Source organism: Rhea americana, unplaced genomic scaffold (assembly GCF_003343005.1).
Source record: "Rhea americana isolate MKP2758 unplaced genomic scaffold, rheAme1 scaffold_163, whole genome shotgun sequence".
Taxonomy (NCBI): domain Eukaryota; kingdom Metazoa; phylum Chordata; class Aves; order Rheiformes; family Rheidae; genus Rhea; species Rhea americana.
In genome coordinates this window covers 532679-546739 of record NW_028185739.1, presented here as the reverse complement: position 1 = coordinate 546739, position 14061 = coordinate 532679, and the positions used below count along the sequence as shown (strand labels likewise).

The following is a 14061-nucleotide window of genomic DNA, read 5'->3' as shown; positions in this document are numbered from 1 at the left end:
AGCCGGTATCGTCTCCGGGGCATCGCGACAGGTGCAGACAGGCAATTGCAGCCAGCTTCATGCAAAAWTGCAGCCACAGCCATAAAAGCCTCCCGCCCGGCGGCGTCCCCAGCGCGGCCCCGGGTGCGAGGGAYGCAGTGGGAGCGGGGACGGCGACGATGCCGCGAGGCTGCAGGGACAGGGGCGGGACGGAGCCCGGTGGGGGAGTCGCACGACCCCGCTCCGGGTAGCGGGGTGCAGCAGTACGAAGCCCTCTCTTGACTCAGACTCACACCGGGAGCGTTTCTGGGATGGGGATGGGGCGGCTGCTGTTCTGCRTTTCTTTCTCTCTCACCCAGTTACGACTGGGGAGTTTGTGGTGTCCTTAGGGTATGAGTTACAAAAAGCCTTACTTGGGTTGAGAAATATCAACATCCATCTTTGCTGATTCCTAGCATTTTTCTGAAGGTTAAGAGATTAGTGTGATTAATGTCACCATTAACTCAATTAACCCTCGAGCTGCAACTTTGCAATAGGTTTCAAATGTACACCATAAAAGCAGCATAGTACAAACCAGTTATTAGCTAATGCACTCTCACGGTTTCCCCTGTGACCTCCTGCTTCCCTCCCCTCTAAGGAAAACAGGACCCAGCAAGRCACCGAGCAACGTGCTCAAAGACGGGATTTGGTGGGAAAGCTCGTACGGCACCCCTGTCCGCACGTCGCGCTGCCAGGCCGCCCCGCGTGGGGCCGGAGAGGACTGTCGGCAGCGCGTGCGCTTCCACTGATGTAATGGCTTCAGCACAAGGAAAGATTCATCCTTAATGCTGCTATAGACCCTAGATGGGAAGAGATAATCTGGGATGAGTCAAAGCTTAGCTGTCCCTCATCCAGGGTATCATTTTATGTATTGCACGTGTGCACGTGGGTGRAACTGCAGCAAGGCTCCCACTGTGGGAAGATCCTCCTGGACGCCAGGGTGCCACAAGCTATTTGGCAATGGTTGGATTCGTGTTTCTCGTCTCTAGCTGACAGTGGTGACAGGAAAGATTTGCCCACACTGCTCTAACACTGCGATAGCTCTATCGGAAACGATCCCCGAGAGCAGGGCTATCACGTTGCATCAGGGTAACGCGGGCTTGCTCCTGAGAGGCTCCCTGCAGGAGATTACTGCTGTCTGCGTCTACACGGGGAATAAAAGCGGATTCTGGCAGGACTGGGATCCAGTAAAATGGGGGATCCTTTGACTCCGCTAGTCCAGAGAAGCGAGGAAGTGGGAGAGTAGYTAGCAGCAGCGCTGTACTGCACGGYGAGAAAGATCAAGAGCAGAGGGAAGCTGGGAATGCAGCTGGAGATGCTGGCAAGGACAGTGCATCCCTCCTGGGGCGGCCAGGGCTCCCACAGGTTTGGAGGATTTAGACCTAATCTGCCCCTGATGGGCATGGAGATTCAAAGCTGTAGCCTCATTTGCTTTTGAATATGAAATGTATGTGAAAGAAAAGCTCAGCTGGTAGATTTGGGAGAGGAGATAAGGGGCATTTTCTGGTCTTTGAAAGCTATCCCCTAATGAGAGCTGATTTCAGACTGGAGGAAGATAAAGACAGTCTTTGACAGAAGATCAGAGCTCGCTGCCTTCCTGGAAGAACAGGGCACCCTGTCACCCCTGTCCCGTGTGATTGACAGGCAGGAGAGCAGGGCCGAAAGGAGCTCGTCCAGGGAGGGGGCGACTAGCGCCAGCACCCGTGGAAGCAGCCTTCCCCTGGGTGGCTACCTGGGCTCCCAGGGCTCACTGCCCAGCAGGTCCGGGCTAATTAAGTTGTAGGATATCGTTGTTCCTGGGCTGGAAATTGGAGAGCTGGGGAGATGATGGTCCAGGCTGGTGCTTCCAGAACTGCTCGAGCCAACTGCTCTTTTCTCAAAGATCACATCCATTTAGAAATCTTGCACATCCTTTTAAAAATGCATCTGTAATACTTAAGCTGATGTAACACTTCCAAGCTTTGCACAGTAGTTTGATTTATTTTTTGCTGTATTCCTAACTTGCAGGTTCACTCAAGGGCTTTGCCAGCGTTAGCTTCAAGTGTAGTTAAAGTTCTGAGCATCTGGCRCTCTCTCTTTGAGGTCCACAGGAAYGGAAATAATTCTGCTCTCTGAAAGCAAGAGACGTGCCTGAAAAGGCGCTGCCRTGTCTTAAATTGCAAGGCAGAACAGCCTTGGGTATGAAAACCAGTACGTCTAAAGAAGCAGGTTTGAAATTGCCTCAGTACCCCTAAGAAAGCCARGTAAACGGCAGCCGTAGTAATTTCCATCCTCTTGCTCCCACCGTAGACTAGCCCGTCTTCCCAGAAACMTACACACTGCCATTCAGCTCATAAATAGACCCTGTCTTTGCAAGCCATATATTGCTGCTTCTGTCTGCAAGATACATTACGCTTTCAGGTAATGGGAACCAGGGGATACGGGGGAGGAGATGCTCCCTTGTAATGGACGGGGAATGCAGCGGTTTGGCTGGGGAATTAATAGGCCAAGTAATGAGAGGCTTGCAGCAGGATGGCTTCTTCCTGGCATAGTCGATAGTCTTGTGCTCTTTGTTGCAAGTTGGCACCTAGGGTCAGGAATGGACTGTTAAAAAGGAGCCCAAGCCCTGCACGGAAACCGGGTGCGGATCAGATTCAAAGCATCTGAGAGGAAGAATCATAAAAGCAAAAGGGGAAGTGTTTAAAGAACGAAACAGGGAGGGAGCCGTGTGAGAGAGGGATTCRTGTCCCGTCTGGATGCCCAGTGAGCAGTTGCACATTTGTTGTAAAATACAGGAAATGCTATGTGTCTGTACTGCTCTTTAATTATTTAATGGAGCTTTTAATGTGTTGTTAGGCTGTAGTAACAACTTTCCCCTGGGTGTGTCTACAAAATAATTAGGCTTGGAGAAATCTGATTAATTTTTCATGAAATGTGATGTTTAGCCAAATACATTTTCAGAGATTTTCTTTTCTCCCTCTCCTGGTTTTTAGCAACAGAAGAAAACTGTAAAGTCTTTAACAAAAAGAAAAAACATTCCAGATCTGATAGCTGTAAGAAATTCAAAAATAGAAAGAAATGATTGAAAGCCTGTAAAAGAGAGGGGTCAGCAGTTCCCTACATTTCTACTGCTGTCCRTTTCTCAAACGAACAATAGCATCTTTCTCCTCCGCTTCCTAATTATGGAGAGACGAGATAGGAACAGAGAACAAACAAATCAATGTTTTTTTCCTTATAGTCTAAGACCAATGCCGTTTATGGTGGCAGATGAAGTTTTTCTGTTTGCATTGGTAGTGTGGGATCCAGGTGACAGTCCAAGTGACAGCCCTGTTTATAAATCACCTCTTTGCCCAAATTACCCGCYCTTCTGCCCAGCTCCAGCTCAGGAAATGTACAGCCTTCCTAAGCTAAAGTCTTTGCAGTTCACTTTGATTTCGTCAAATTGGTCCAATTTCTCATACGCACACAAAACGGCTCTGAACTTGTGTAGGTAAGAGGGGAGAGGGGGGGAAAGGGTCGTTTTTTAGTGCCAACAGCCCGTGGCAAAGAGTGTTTTACTGCAGTTTAAAACAATCTAGGTCACTGAGCAGAGACGAATCTTTACAGAAAGGTCAAGCAGTATTTCAGCAGAAACCTACGCTAGTTAGGAGGAGAAGCAGCCTCTCGGGACGAACACGGTTTTACCCGGGTGCCTGCGGGACCCTGCCCTGTGCCAGCTTTGCGGACACTGGGTCATAGCCAGAAATGCCGCTCGAGTCAGTGTCGAGGAAGAGATTTGTTCTGTGTCTTGCTAGAGCTCGTGCTGCCTTGAAACTCTTCTCTTGATRAAGTATTTCAGTGTGAGGAAGCCACGATGCTGCCCAAGCTGAGGACCCAATACACCAGTTCCTAACTTTTAGGCTACTTCCAGTTCTAGCAAATCTTTGCTCTTTACTGTTTCTCCTATCAGAAATTTTTAAAATAGGGGTGCAGAGGGGGACAGCAATACTCTGTATCCTTACAGAACTGAAAGAACTTATCCTTTAAATGGCAAATCATTTATCTAGCTTGCAGTGGTTTAAGAAGTTATGCCTGAATTGGTATTRTGCTAGAAGGATAAAAAGATGATGTGTTTTGTAAAGTTCAGCAACATCCACAGAAAGTGGAAGAACACTTTGGAAACTGATTCTGATCCACAGAGAAAATCTGAGTTCTTGAGGATCAGCTAAAGTCAGGTTGACGTAGGAGCTATACCAGTAAAACAGGGAGCATGGGAAAACTCCTCTAAACCARAAAGGTTAAGTAAGTCCATTTCCAGTTTCCCACCACTCAAAGCAGACCAATCTGTTACCCCCCCTTTAAGAAGAGAAAATACATAAGAAAAAGATTGCCATCTATTCAGAAAGGAAAAAAATGCAAAATAATATTGATTAAACAAACATTGCTGCAACAAAATAAAAGGGAGAGAAACATCTATGAAGTAGGAAAGCAAAACGTACGGGTGCAGGTTGGGAACAGAGGCCAGGTCCTGCACGCGTGTCGCTTTGGACGTGTCCCCAGCAGGAAGCTGTTCCTCAGCAGGGACCCGAGCAGGGGCCGCGTCCTGCGAGGGCAGAGCGCGACATCCCGCCGCGCGGGGCAAACGGATGCTGCTGCTCCAGACCAAAAGCTTTTCTGCGGCAGAGCGCTCGGGGTGCGTTTGGGAGGGATGCAATCCCTRGTGCTGCCGACAGCCACTTTCTGAGCGCGGTTACAGGGCTGCGATAGTTGCGGAATTATTTGCTCCAAGGGAAAAGGAAATCTGGCCTGCGGCAGGAATGCTAGCGAGCAGCTTTCCTAAGAGGTGGGCGTCCTTCRAGCAACAAAAGGAGTTATGCTTATGCTTTGGACCTTGTGGTGTTGAGGGCAGCTGGTTGGATGCTGGATAATTGGGGATTTGGGATTCCTTGAAAGCAGGAAAGTTTCCTGTCCCCCCACCCCCTTTACAAGTGAAAAAGTTTCTCTGTGCTTCAATGCTGTTTAGAAATACGCAATAGAAGGCAAAGCCGGGGGTCGCCTCGCATGCAGGCATGCAGCGCCGTTGCACAGACACCATGCGTAACCCTTTCAGTGGTCACTGGAAACGAAGGGATCGCGTCTAAGCGAGCGGCAGCACGGAAGGAACGCGGGGAGCTGGGCAGGTCTGGGTGCGCGCGCCCTGCAGCGCTGGCCTGCGCGTCCAAACGGGAGGCGGCTGCGCCAGGAGCTCGAGCGGAGGTTCCCACGCGTAGAAACGCTGCAAAGCTAGYGCAGCCCGGGGCGTGCTTTGGCTCGTGCCGTTCGGCCTGCGGGCACTGGGCACCGCGGGCCRGGCAGGGCTGCTCCATCCTTGCGCTTCGCAGGGCAGGAGGGCTGAGGCTTAGAAAAAGGAGAGGTTTGTGCAGACCTGGAATTAAAGGCCTGGTTTGACAGGGCGACTTGACTTCCATTTTGCTCGTGCAGCCCCGCGGCCGCTGCAGCGTTTGACGCCTTTCGGCCGTCATCGGGGAGCCGCCGCCGGCTGAGGCTCCCGGCGCTTCCCGCGCCCACTGAAAGGGTCCGCAGAGCGCGCACGGCGCGGGCAGCGCAGCCGGGGGGGCGGGCGAGAGCAGCGCGGCGGCGGCCCCGCGCGCGCCCGTCGCCTCCTCCCGCCGGTACGGTACCTGGGGTCGGCGTGGCTTCGGAGGGCAGCGCCGGGGAGAGAGGGGGGACGAGCAGAGCGTCGCAGAGGAGGGAAGAGAAAACAGAGGAACATATAAAACCAACACACAGCAACGAGAGGCGAGGGAGCCGCGTGCACGCCGTCGCCAGAGACTTCGGCGAGCGAGGAAACGCGCTGCCTGCGGCCGAGGGGCCGCGGACGGCCCGGGGCCGACGAAGCAAAGCCCCGAAGCAGCTGCTTAGGTCTAATCCCAGGCAGGGCAGGTTTGGGCGCTCCGAATTGCACCTCGGTCGTGCTGGCGTAAAGCTRCCCTGAGCGCGTGCGCCCGAGGTGCCGCGGCGCCGGAGAACCGGTATCTCACTCGAACTTTGCTGGTGAACCAGTCTGGCAAGCAGAACGCGGTCCCTGGATGCGTAAAGCGGTCTGATTTTCTTAATCTGCTCTTTGTTTTGGATTCCAAATTCTGCTTAGCTTTACAGCAGTACATCAAACTGGGTGCTCAGAGCTAATTGCACTAATTTACCCATCGTTAACAGCAGGCACCGGTGTTGCACCGGGCTCCGGGGTGTCGCGTTTTGCGGTCGAGCTCTGTCTGCCGTTATTTCTGCAAGTTCAGTCTAGGATTTGGCTCTTCAGTTCCTCCCCCCCGCCCAGGGCTCAGCTTCGTGCTTTTGCCGAGGTCGGTGGCTCGGTCCCTCCCCACCGGCAGCCGGGGATCATCGCGTGGTGCCGCTGCCCAGGCTGGACCGAGGCGCCTTACCTTTTCCTGCTGGCCTAGGCTGCGCCTGCTGCTTTCTGATACCAACCAGTTAAGCAAGATGCAATAGCTTTTGGTTAACGCTGTTACTTAGCTGCGCTCTCCTAACAGTCACCGTTTTCAGTGTATAGRAACAAACCCAGTGAAGCAAACGTATAGGAAACAAATAGAAATACTGAACATCAACAGCAGCAATTAAAACCTGATCCCTGTGCTCTACGCAGTTTGTTCAGCAAAGCTCCTTCTTTAAGCAAATGCCACACCAACTGTCACCGTTTGCCAGGGTGCAACATCGCTGTTTTTTCCTTAGCATGTGCAGCCCCATCTCTGATCCTGTCTCGTCAATTAGTGATACTGGAGCCCTCCTTAGACACATGGGAAGCATTTCATTCCCACTGGGGCAGCAGCAGGAATTACTTTCCCTACTCGGGGTATTAGTTGGGGAGGGGGAGATGGAGGAAAAGGGACAAAAAAAATCCATTAAATCAGAGCACTAACTAAATCACAGGTCTTTTAGCAAACACTAAAGAAAGGAAAGAGCCAGCTTTGTCTCCCCCTGCTCCCTCGGGGCTCCTGAACTTTCACTTAGCTTGATGAATGTCTCACAACGGGCATTTTATCTTATTATGACTCTGCGAGTTGTGGCTCTGCTGCGGGGGGTCAGCTGCTGCTTCCAGGGSGACAGGGTGCCCAGGGCCAGTCTCTGCACTTAAGCGATTGAGCAAGTCGCCCGTTGCCTGGTGTCACACATGACAAACACAGTAGATAGTAGCACGAGTGTCTTCATCAAGAGTGTGTAGCAACTAGGACCTTGCTCCTGTAAGGGTATCAGCTCTCTTTGGGCCAGTTACTTGTAAACTGCCCAATTCTGCCTGGCCTGCAATTTTTGGCTGCTGTGTGTAACATCAACCACCTAACTCCGTAGTAAGGTCAGAAGGTGTTGGTGCTGCACATACCTTCATTCAGCAAGGCTGGCGACTCCTCCACAATGGATTCTCCATCTCCCACCTGGGTCCTTGCGCGCAGGAAGAATCGGTAGCGTGAGATGGGGTCTGTCCTCTGCAGGGTGAACCTCGTCTGGTTGGGAGAGAAGTTCTCCACCAGGGTTCTGCCCGTTTTGGATCCATTAACTGGGGAGGAAAGGTGGGTCATGGAGGCTTCAACTTTGTTTCAGAAATGTGCTGTGTTATCTACCTCATCACCTCTCCCCCAGGACAGGACCCACAGTCTGTGTGCAGGCCACAGGGGCTCTGCAAGCTATAGGTAATGGTGTTAAAATATACTTTGTCTAGGGCRGTTGGTGGCTTACTAGCTGGAGGATCTGCTGCTGGTGAAACTCAAGGTTGTACAGATGGTCAAAAGGGTGTCTGAGCGTGCAACACGTGTGCCAAGGTCTCAAATAGGGAAAGCGGCATTGCCCCGGCGTCGTGCTGGACCCCACGCACAGAGCGCACCCCGTGCCGGCAGCCTCTCTGCTCTAGCAGCGAGTTTGTGTCTGAGTGAGCAAATACACTACTCAGATTGCACAGGAARTTCACTCTAAATCTGAGGTCAAACTTATTTCCCGTTAGTGGGTGAGCGAGTCCTGAGAAATGCTGAGCACCTCCAACCTTTCTGGTCTAACTGCAAGCTGCAGATGCCCGGCATCACTCCAGGGCTCCTCCCCAGCGCCAGCAGCTGTTTCACTTTGTGGCAAAAGTCTCTGGTTCCTTAAGGAGAGCTTTCTATGCGAGGTGAGGAGGTAACTCTCCAGCAAGGAGAATATTAATGACTTAATTATTGATAAGAAGATATGATGTGGAACGTACAGGCTTGATATCTAAGGCTGTATCCTGTGAGGACTCCGTTGGGATGCTCTGGGTGATCCCATTCCAGATTGATGGTTTCCAGATTAGGCTGYCGGATCCTTAAATACCTGGGGGAGCTGGGCACTTGGGAGGAGGATGGGATCAGGAAGGAGAAGGAAAGAAGACAAAGCATAAAACATAACATACCTCACACTACTGTATATATCACAGGCTGGCTGGTACAGTCGAGATTCATTCATACACATACACTGAGGTCAGATACTGACGGAACAAGCATCTGCATCCAAAACCATGCACCAGCCCAGAGTTTTCAGTAGCGTGTGTGCAGGGAGCAGAAACCRGAGCAGTTCTGCATGCAAATGCAGCCGTGTGCCGGCACAGCGCCTGTGCTGCTCCTCGCTCGCGGGGTACCRCTGCCCTCCAGCGACTGGCTCTGATAGGCACCCTCATCGAGCTGCTATGGCCATGAAGGGCAGCTGTTTCAGCGTTCAAGTCTCTTCTGTACGTTGTACACATACTTTACTACTACTGGTGCGTTGTTTATAGCCCCTGGATTCATCCAGAGAGGCCTTTGATAGGCGTCTTACCCTGTTCATCTAATCCTAAAACAACAAAGTGCAGTGATGACCAAGATACGCGTATGTCACTGTGTAATTGCGGAGGAGATGGAGCTTGTCTCATTTCTGACACAAATACACAGAAGGCTGCAGCCTGAAGTGGTAAAGCGCCTTTGTCCACCAGCAGCGGTTCTGGGGACACCCGCATGGCTGCTGGGGAGCTGCAGTGGGTCCCTCTGGTCCACTGCAGAGTCAGGTAAGAGGGCTGGAGCCTTCCACGAGTCCGTAACCGTCGAGGCATTTCCAAGAGTGTGAACACTGCTTTCAGTGAAGTACGGATTATTGAGCACACCTGGAAATCCCTGCGTGCTGCAGGAAATGACCTCTACTGCTGAGGCAGGCCCAGCAGCAGAGGAATGTCTGGGGTTGGGCTGGTTTGGATTGTTTTTTTTTCTCTCTTGATCAGATCAGGGTACTTTGTAGTACTGACAAGCGACGGGGCAGCTCCTGCCGCATGAGACTGTGTTGGCTGAATGGGCCAGTGCCCCAGCGYGGCACGTCAAATACAGACACTACTRAGTTACCCCCATGCAGCTCTGTTCTTAATTCCTACATGGCTTCTGTGGCATATTCTCTTTTAAATATGGGGGTTTCTCTGGCTTTGCACTTGCACAGTGCAGGCAGGTTATGTTTTCAATAGGTGGGGTTGCTCTGTGCTGTCCAGCATTGAAAGCTAGAGTAGCAAATGCTGTTCCCAGAGGTGAGGTTTGAGCCTCAGATACAAGATTTTTAGAACAACAGGTTATTTTATCTAGGTAGCAGAGGAGTCTCATGTATCTCTGTGTTCTGTTGGCCCAGCATGTGCATCTCACCTGTTTATCTGTTGGAAAGGTACAGAACAGTAGAACAGTTGCTCTTATCGGAAGCTGTGTTATTAATGTCTAGACACCTGTAATAGGGATCTCATGCTATATATTCTTGAATTGGATTCTGCTCTTAGTTTACTCAAAAGTGCAGTTTTAATGGGAAAAAGAACCTGGCTCACATTCATCACTGATCTGAGACCTTAATGACTTATTTTTTTAAATGGAGGTTCTGCAAAATATCATTCAGTCTCCTAAGTGTGAATATACAGTTATTCATACAGATATAGAAAAAAATTAATAGTCTACATATGATAAGAATATAATCTGCTATAGTTTCAATGAGTGCCACTCATGCATATAGCTACCCCGAATGGTGGACGCCTCTAACACCTGGTAAGCAGCTAAATCAAGATGTGCCTGGTTGGTCTAGTACGGCAGTTTTCTTCTGAAACAAGCTTAATTGTAGCAAGTCATTTAAGAATCCTGAGCAGATTGTGACAGTATCCAAGAAAAGGGAGAAAGAGACAGAACTCAGAGAGATGCTGTTCTTATGCAGCAGGAATAGGAAGAAAAATGAAGAAGACACCATAGTAATTTGGGGTTAGTTGAGATAGGCTTCTAGCCTCTACTGCTTTCTTCTCTTGTATTTTAGTTGTAACATACTGTGCCAAAAACGTCTGTGCTAAAAGCAGATTCATTGTCAGCCACCAAAAGTGCAGCTCCAGCAGAAAGATATTGGTGTGCCTATAAATAGCTCCTATGACAGCAAGAAAATTAAAATCTCAAGCTCATCCTTGACACAAGCTCTTTAAATAGACAAACGAGGTGCTCTCGCCTTGAAAGCCTGCTAGGAGTGAGTATTAGTGACATCCTTTCAGAACAAAGATACTTGGGTCTTGCAAAGGTCTTACTGCTTTTTACTGAGCAAGATGAATGTATTCACTCCCATTGCACGGACCAAAGCACAGGGCAGTGAAGCGACATGTCACACAGCAAATCAAGGGCACAGTGCTGTGCCTCTGAAGAGACTTTGCAAACGTTTCTTTTGTTCAGCCTAAAAGATCCTTGCTGGTACATTAAAAATACCTGAGGGGCCTTTTAGATTAAGACAGCGCTCTAGAGGTGGCTGCAGAGATGTCTCCACCCGTGGTGACGAAGGCATTCAGCTGTGCCTTGTGACAGCGAGGCTCTCCAGAAGCTGCTGTGCAGCTTCACCTAGAAGTTTTTTTTTTTCCCCCTAGTGCAGTCTCCGCAGCAGCGTTGCGGCCTGGCTGCAGAGCATTAAAGCTCTTGGTTTGCTCTGCAGAGCTGCTGCTTCCCAACGCCTTTCCCACAAGGTCCGTAAGAGGTGGGCGTCTGCGACGCTCCCACGAGAACGTACCTCCTTCTGGCGTGGGGAACTCCTTCACTTCACTGCGAGGCCCATCTCCTCTCCCGTTGGTTACAACCATCTCAAGCTTGTAGTTGCTGTAAGGAAACAGCCGGGACACTATGCCCCGGTTTCGGTCTCCAGGAAAACTCACATACTGCCGTTTTTTGGAGACCCACAGGTTCTTCAGCAAACTACTTTCTCTCCAGAAATAGGCCTTCAAGAAACATGCATGGCAAGTGAAGCTTTTCCTGTTTAAGTGTGGTTGTTTTTTYATTAACAAAGCATAGCAAAACAGCTTTTTCAAAGAGCAGCGTTCAGCTGCAGAACTCGGAGCCGCTTAGAGCAATTAATGAAGCTTCACAATCACCCAGCGAAGCAGGTCAGTTTGTTACCGAGGGACGAGGCTGAGGCACACAGAGGTTAAGTGCTCACCAAAGGGCTCAGAGTGAATCTGCTGCAAAGCTCAAGGTACAAAGAGCTGTTTCTGGCTTCTAGTTCTCAAGCTCCAGACATCCAGTGGCTCTCCCTCTCTACCTGGATTAGTAGCTCAGCTGTATRTAAGAAAAGGTGTGACATGCCCAGGCACAATGCAAGCCTGAMCCTGGAAAGATTTCAAGTCAAAGCYCCAGACTGTAAATCTTATTTCATGCAGAAATAAGATTAGTKTAGAAAATAGAGTGGAATGATCGAGTAGAGGCAGAAAAATGAAAGCAGTACCCATGGAGCTTTCTTTATGCACATCCAATTCTTGGATTTGAAATCCATTATAACTGTTTTCAGGACCTGTGTTTTAGTAAAGTCTTAAACTCTGGTGGAAGGGACTCTGTCCAGACTTTTGCTTGTTTTGAATGGCATCTCGCCTCTGCACATAAACCCTGATATTTTACCTTAGCTGTAAACACTTGATGCCAGAAGGAGAGAAACAAGATCCATACTGTCTTTAGTTGTCAGTTAGTGGGGACTGTTGGGTTTAGGCTTTTTAGTGGTTGGTGTTCGTTAGAACAGGCAGTAGGTACTTTGGGGGTGACACAAAAACTAGCTTGCTTGCCCGCGTCTGAGGTGATTTTCCCCCAGCGTGAGCGTGGTCCGGGCGGCTGCGGTGGCGGGAGGTGCCTCGCGGTGCGGGCAGAGCCCCAGCCCGCCGCGCGTCCCCGTCTGCTCCGTCCGCGCAGCCCCAGGCCTTGCGCCCCGGCGAGCAAAGACGCTGGCTCTGGGTGGCTGTTCAGGCGTGACGCCCAAGAGCAAACTGGAGCCCCGCGCTGGGGCTCCCACGAGCGGGTGCTGCTCCAGAAGGGAGCCCCGACCCGCCGTGGTCTGCACCCAGCAGTGGGGACGGGTCGTGCTGGCCAAAGGACAGTTTTTGGTCATCCCCCCCGGCAGACAGATCCCATCTCCGGGCCGCCGGTTGGTAGGAGGTTAGCTGTATTAATAGCAGTGCCGAGGAGAGTCGGGTTTGCTCACTCTGTATTCCTTAAGCTGTCCCTGGATGGTGTCCAGGTGCACGCGGGTCCACGTGAGAGCAATTGCAGTGCTGTTTAAAACTCTTATCCTAACATCCGTAGGAGCAGCCTTGGGATCTGAGCGTTCGGGGATAAAGCAGAGCGTATGTTAGGCACCAGTGGTGTCCGGAGGGTCAGGCAGAAGAGCCCTCCTGCCGCCCGGCCCCCTGGACGGTCTCCGCGGCCGGAGCGCTGCTTCCCGGCGCAAGGCAGGGCGAGGASCGACCGGGCGCCCCTGTTCTGCCGTCCGCTGGCATCCCCGGCCAAGCTCGTCTGCAGGCGGTGCTTTCACGGCGATGAAACTGTTTACTTTTCTCTCTGCTTAAATGCAGTTTTGAGGATTTCCAAAGCTGATAAAATAAAATAGCAGCAACGGGCAAATTCTGGATTTCTTGGCTAACCTCGTTTGGAATGAGACGCCCCTGCTACCACGCAGAGGCACAAACCAGCACGACTTTCTTACCTCTTTGCCGCCACCCTGCTCCCCCCAACGCTTCCTAGGTGAACGTGCATGCTTCTAAAGATGACTAGTGTTTTTGCAGTGCTTCCACAGGCGGGGTAAACCATATTTCATTCTGCCAGCTACTGCTGGAATATGACACAGATCTGTTTAATATCAGGCCTTCCTACATGCTGCTGCAGTGGATCACTCGAACAGGCGTGAAAGCAGCCTGGCTCGCCTCCCTCTTCCGGCTGAAGGTTAGCACGGATGCAGCCCCCTCCAGCTGCAACTGTCGGGGCACTGTCAGGACCAGGCGTTACAAAACTCTCTGTTTTCRCATCCACTGATTTAAATTTGGCCACAGCCTGCAATCGGTCCATCTGGGTTCTTTTTAACTCTCTCCTACAGCTCACCTGGTCACATGTAGAAGTCTAGTTGGAATTGCCAATGTCTAYCTGCAAATTTCAAAGCACGTTCCCCAAGGCTTGGCTTGGCTGAGGACATCAGCAAGCAGCTGTGCTGAGGCCACCTGGTTTGCAGCCCTGATAAAGTACCTGCAGGACCCAGTTCACAGCCCGGGAAGGCAGGTTTGGCAGAGCAGGGCCTTCCTACCTTTGCTTGACGTGCTCTCCGGCTGCTTCAGCATGGGACAATGCAGTGATTYGTCAGGCAGTTCAGTTACTTTCCGTTACAGGCCTGACAAGGCAGGGGCTACTGGGGCTGAACCTTTTCTCGAGGACCAAATGCTGGCTGAACTCCTGTTTTGCTTGTATTTTAGCACCCTGGGCTTAGGAACTGACTGTGATGGGCACAGAACTAAACATTATTCTCTTTTTCGTCCTAGCTTAGGAGCAATATGCTGACTATACTGAAGTGAACAGGAGAAAAGCAAGGCAAAGGTGCAGAGACTCCGGAGAGCTGCTGCATTTTAAGGTAAGTAAGTCGTATCAATGGAAGAAGTAATGAAGAAGGAAGGTTTGTTTGTTTTGGGATGGGAGTGGGGTATTTTTTTTGAGGGGTTGGTTGGTTTTTTAAACCTATCCCACTCCTTTGGGGTACAGGCAGGAACTAGTGTGCAYATGTGCAGCGTGTGAGATATGACTT

At 50.9% G+C, this 14061-nt stretch overlaps 1 protein-coding gene across 2 annotated transcripts in view; it reads right to left on the bottom strand.

Moving 5' to 3' along the window:
- Window positions 1-14061, bottom strand: part of NFASC (neurofascin) — a 58344-nt gene that overhangs the window by 20361 nt on the left and 23922 nt on the right. Inside the window, exons 20-24 of one of the 2 annotated variants that reach the window (XM_085300359.1) lie at window positions 12478-12593; window positions 11026-11230; window positions 8222-8344; window positions 7370-7543; window positions 5658-5672 (exon numbers count right to left, since the gene is read on the bottom strand). In XM_085300359.1, the coding sequence (XP_085156485.1) occupies window positions 5658-5672; window positions 7370-7543; window positions 8222-8344; window positions 11026-11230; window positions 12478-12593 (633 nt within the window). The remainder of the gene's footprint in view (window positions 1-5657; window positions 5673-7369; window positions 7544-8221; window positions 8345-11025; window positions 11231-12477; window positions 12594-14061) is intronic. The other variant, XM_085300360.1, reaches the window with a different exon arrangement.